This window comes from Octopus sinensis, linkage group LG12 (genome assembly GCF_006345805.1).
Source record: "Octopus sinensis linkage group LG12, ASM634580v1, whole genome shotgun sequence".
Classification (NCBI taxonomy): Eukaryota; Metazoa; Mollusca; class Cephalopoda; order Octopoda; family Octopodidae; genus Octopus; species Octopus sinensis.
Window position 1 is genome coordinate 51,027,723 of NC_043008.1, and position 6,000 is coordinate 51,033,722.

The 6,000-nt window shown below is 33.3% G+C and overlaps 1 protein-coding gene across 2 annotated transcripts in view; it reads right to left on the reverse strand.

Moving 5' to 3' along the window:
* Positions 1 to 6,000, reverse strand: part of LOC115217980 (acetylcholine receptor subunit alpha-like) — a 196,630-nt gene that overhangs the window by 37,592 nt on the left and 153,038 nt on the right. For both annotated transcript variants that reach the window (XM_029787718.2, XM_029787716.2), the window contains exon 5: positions 5,764 to 6,000. This exon is cut by the window's right edge and continues 820 nt beyond it. In XM_029787718.2, coding sequence (XP_029643578.1) covers positions 5,764 to 6,000 — 237 coding nt within the window. The remainder of the gene's footprint in view (positions 1 to 5,763) is intronic.

Sequence of the window (6,000 nt, forward strand, 5' to 3'; positions counted from 1 at the left end):
CATCCTTTCGGGGTCTATTAAATAGGTACCAGTTACGCACTGGGGTCGATATAATCGACTTAATCCATTTGTCTGTCCTTGTTCGTCCCCTCTGTGTTTAGCCCCTTGTAGGTAGTAAAGAAATAGGTATTTCGTCTATCTTTACGTTCTGAGTTCAAATTCCGCCGAGGTCGACTTTGCCTTTCAACCTTTCGGGGTCGATAAATTAAGTACCAGTTGTTACATACTGGGATCGATCTAATCGACTTTATCCCTCCCCCAAATTTCAGGCCTTATGCCTAGAGAAAAGAAGAAAAAAAAATGGACTAAATATGCACGATTAGTTAATACTTAAGCGAAGTAGCATACTTTCGATATATTCTCAACATTCTTTCAATGGGCGCTTTCATTCTGGTACCAACGTGCATAGAGTAGAATCGGGAGTCTGAGTAAGTAGTTGCACTAAATGCACTGCGGATGTTGGCACCGTCAAATATCTACAACATGGAATTGACAAAGTAAGGCTACAGTGATCACTAGTTGCTAATATTTTGCTTTTCATTCTACAGGCACACAAGAAATCCAACAACAATATATATAAACCATCGTACACAAAACCATAAATACTTGTACAGCACAAACATGGACACATGCACTCACACCTCCACACGCACACAGAGACACGCACGTGCACACACAGTTACATATGATGAATTATCTTATAATTGTTCCAATTGCTTCTGCCTTTGCTTTGTAAATTACTGTATAACATTTATCCACGTTTGTTCCACATAAGCTAATACAACGTAAATCTGTTCTATATAATACAATACAGAGGGAAGTATTATATACATTGTATTCATGTTTAATATGACAGAATTCAGTTAGTATTTAAATGTCAACATTCGTTGAGGCAGTAAAATAGGTTAAATGCTTCGGTTAGGTAAAGTAATAATAAGGTATACAATTTAATGGTGATTATACAAAGGACGCACTTATCGTAATTATATAACCGTTGCTAATTCACACTTGCCACATGCAACACCACTCATGCATATGCACACTATATACTTATACACACACATGGCATATATTATATATATATATATATAATATATATATATATTATATATATATATATATGTATATATACATATATATATATACATACATACAAGAGGGTGTGTGGGCTTTGGGTAAAAGAAACTACAAGAGGATAAGTTAATTATGATTTTATTCAACATATTCCTCTCTCTGGTTCAGACACACATATTGCGGCGTTCCTTAACTTTTCTAAGTTTTGTAACAGAACTCGAAAGTTTGGGCTTCTGCCAGGCCATCCGCGATAATCTAAAGCCAGAAATTTTCCAGCATATACATATACATGTAGATACATTTGTATATATATATATATATATATATATATATATAATATATATATTTTCTGAGATTGAATCGGCAGTTTATATTGCTGCCGATAAGTTTGGCGCGAATGCGTTGGTCTGAAAATTTTAAGACAGATATTCCCGAGGCATTGATACAGTAGCCTCGTGTATATCCGTCTCCCAGGTTTCTTTTACTGATGAAGTGTGACCTATGGTAGACTAGCTTAATTTAATTTAATTAAGCTGGTCTATCATTAAAGACACCGAAACGATGCATCGTATAAAAGATGAATTAGGGTAAATGTTTTTAAATTTTCACCTTATTTCCGAATTACACTACTTGGCGGTTGGAGTTCTGGCTGCTCTTTCTGGTGGACGAATGGCCTGTTTAGGCCATTCCTAAATTGTTATATTTATCTATTTAGTCTTTGACTATTTTCTCTTTTCCACCAGGCCGCTGGTAGCGATAAATTTTTACTGAATTTTTTGCTACCCTAAATTGATTAATTGATAATTTTCTGACTAATTCTGAGATTGAATCGGCAGTTTATATTTGCTGCCGATAAGTTTGGCGCGAATGCGTTGGTCTTGAAAATTTTAAGACAGATATTCCCGAGGCATTGATACAGTAGCCTCGTGTATATCCGTCTCTCCCAGGTTTCTTTTACTGATGAAGTGTGACCTATGGTAGACTAGCTTAATTTAATTAATTAAGCTGGTCTATCATTAAAGACACCGAACGAAACGATGCATCGTATAAAAGATGAATTAGGGTAAATGTTTTTAAATTTTCACCTTATTTCCGAATTACACTACTTGGCGGTTGGAGTTCTGGCTGCTCTTTCTGGTGGACGAATGGCCTGTTTAGGCCATTCCTAAATTGTTATATATATATATATATATATATATATATATATATATATGTGTACGTATGTATGTATGTATATCTATATATGTATATATATACATAAATACATTTATACAGATATATATATATATATATATATATATATATATATATATATATATACATATGTGTGTGTGTGTGTGCGTGCACGTAAAAAGTTGAATTAGATTGGTCCTTTAATTTAGAGTTTTCAAAAAAGATTTTTAATATAGATTCTTCATATTTTTCTGGTGGCTTACTGGCGTAAAATAGCGAATGTGAAAATTATGCTTGTATATGGTGTGTTGTGTAGTTATGGAAAGAAATCCCATAAAACGCAACAATTTTGATAGAAATGGAGAAGAGAAGATGTTAAATATATATAAGACAATTTTAATTCATGCAAACGATCGTTTCGTGCTGCGATATAAAAATCACGTAAATTTATGGCTGAATAGAATTAATTAAATTAATTAGATTAAATCAAAATAACTATATATCACTGTACTATTCAGTGCAAGAAGTATAAACAAAATTTTTACTTAAGAGTACAGTGATATATTATTCATTTATTTTAATCTAATTAATTTAATTAATTCTATTCAACCATGAATTTGCATGATTTTTATATCGCTGTACGAAACTATCGTCTGCATGAATTAAAATTCACTTATATATTTAAACATCTTTTCTACTCCATTTTTATCAAATTTGTTGAGTTTTATGGGATTTCTTTCCATAAATTTACGACACACCATATACATACCGTAAATCCTCGAGTATAATCCGCATTTTTTCCCCAAAATTTAACGATCACAATCCCTGGTGCGTACTATATACGAAGTTAAAAATGAAAAATATTTCCTAAACAATGTCCGAGTCTCTATTTGCTGTCCACCAATGTTTATTCAGACGCATTTTGTAATGTTGGAGGCGAAAATACCTTAAGCTAAGCCTGAAAGCAATGAAGACATAAAAGAATCGTCCATAACTTGCAGTAAGCAACATTTATTAAAATAAAAGTATTCAGAACACAGAATAACATGTAGCAAAACAATTTTCAAACATATTTACATTACCATATAACAGTTAAGAACATCACCATTACTGTATTATGCATGCGCGGAAGTGATTGTTCGACTAGGTGCTGCTGGCTTGATTGGACACGAAATGTGCTAAATAGTTAAGCGCTAAATAGTTCATCCTGCTGTTTGTATTGGCAGTTTGCATCATTACCGTGACAAACAATAGATACTTAGTTAAATACCAGGAAGGAACTAGGAATGACCTAGGAATCCGAGTGTGGGGAGTTGGTAAGCTTCAAGCAGTGAGTGGAAGGTACAGAGAACAAAAAATGGACACTATAAGTTAAGGAACCAAAACAAGTTTTTTAGCATCGAGTTACACACTTTTCCCCATATCGAAATTGCAAGCAAATTCGCTAAGTTGATAGTTTCTAAATAGCTCAGTGTTGCTCAAAATACGAATAAAAATCCAACTTGAAAGAGGGGAGCAGGTAAAATGCACACTGCATATGTTTCTTAACTATCCGAGGCTTTTAATATAATAGTCACCAAACGAGATCTGTTCATCGTAACTAATCACTAGGCTGAGGTTGCCTTATGAGAATCATTACCATTCTGTGCTTCTCGTTCTTTTGAATTGTCGGTTTCTGAATGGTATGATTTGCCGAACCTAGAAGGAAACACTAACAATCTTACCGTACTTTGAGACAGCACAATGTGGATAAGATTAATAGACACGGAGAAAGAGTAACAGTAATTCTATGAATTAATTCTGTGAAAGGTTACCCAGTTACTATTGCGTGAACTGGTTTTGTCTTTTGTTGTTTGCACGTTTACCTGAGGCAATTTGGACCTGTAGGATTATTGGAAGCAATTTGGCTTGTATATTTTATTACGTTAATTAATTTGGGTCAGTCTTATCTAATACCGTATTTCTTGTATATATATATATATATATATATTATATATATATATATATATATATATATATAAAGGAAATGAAGAAAATGCTGACAAAATAATTTAAGTAAGGGAGAGTGTATTTAATTAGGTGAAAGTTCCTTTTACCGGTTGCGCATTTGTTATGCTTATCAAAAGATATTTTTTAAAGAGAGATAGAGTTCCTTTCTGATAGATTTTTTTCTCTTATCTGAGAAAAAAATAAGAGAAAAAAATCTATCAGAAAGGAACTCTATCTCTCTTTAAAAAATATCTTTTGATAAGCATAACAAATGCGCAACCGGTAAAAAGAACTTTCACCTAATTAAATACACTCTCCCTTACTTAAATTATTTTGTCGGCATTTTCTTCATTTCCTTTTTTTATATATCACAACTCGTGTTCCACATCTCCTTTTTTAAATATATATATATATATATATTATTCTTAAACTTCGAAGTCACTATCAATAATATTCTTGTTTAAGAATAATATATCTGAACTCTACAAAAGTATAGAATGATCCATCAAATTAATGTAAACGTGATTGTATTAAAACTGAGCATAAAATCAAATATTAATATATTTACATACACACACATGTATATGTATGCGTGCGTGTGTGTGTGTGAGTATGTGTGTGTGTTGGTGTGTGTATCTGTGTGTTAGTGTGCGTATCTGTGTCTGTGTGCGTAAAACCATTTATCTAAATGGTTTTAATCCTACGCCATCCAAATCATTTTGGTTCCCGTACCGTTTTATCATTTGTTGGCTGCTTTTTGAAGGAAAATAATTTGTTTTAATTTACATAATCAAACGTACCAAATTTAAACTTGTAATTTGATAATGACTAATTAGCATTCCAGGAACAATTAAATATTCCTCTCATTTTGTTGTGTGTTACTTACAGAGTTCACAACGATGTTGGATCTCATAGTTGGAATTTATCACATAATAAAGTGGGGCATCGTCTTACATTGTTTTATCTGTGCGTTTTACGTATGTTGTCATTTGTTATCGTCTAATATTATATGCACAATATGATTATCATCATGTTTCTTTGTGTTTATCTCATGTTAGAATGTGATATCATTTGTTATAACTGTGTATTTGTGTGCGATTTTACTTTGTCATATGTTGTGACGTACTGTTGTAGATAATAAATGATACCGTCAGATATTGTGTTTCCGCAGGTTATCTGGTCTTATAAATGGAATGTTTGAGTAAAGGTTGAGACAGATTCCAATAGAAAATCGTTAACTTACCGAACCAGTTTCGTCTTCGTTCTTCAGGAGTTCTGCGATGAAGGTAATACCATCATGTCTTTTTTGTGTGTTTAGCATACATTATTGCGTGATATCATTTGTTGTTAGCGTGTATTCATGTGATTTTTATTTTATCACATATTGTGACATGCTGTGGTAGGTTATGAGTGATATAGTGTGATATCTTCTTTCCGCAGGTTGTCTTGTGTTATGTAAGGAATGTTATCACGGTGTGTCTCTGAGTAGATGCTGAAATAGAATCGAATAAGAAATCGTTGACTTACCGAACCACATTGGTCTTCGTTCTTCAGGTGTTCTGCGATGAAAGTAACACCATCAATGGCTTCTTGTATGTCTTCTGCCATAACTCTTTGTTTCATACTGCTTGAGCTTTCGGAAACCAGGGCCTCTTCATATGGGAAACGACCGAACGCTGATGGTGGAAGTGGTGACTCAGTATTAACCGCACGTCGAGCTATACGTTGGTAGGCCTTGTTGGTAACGTTATCTCGTACACCGAT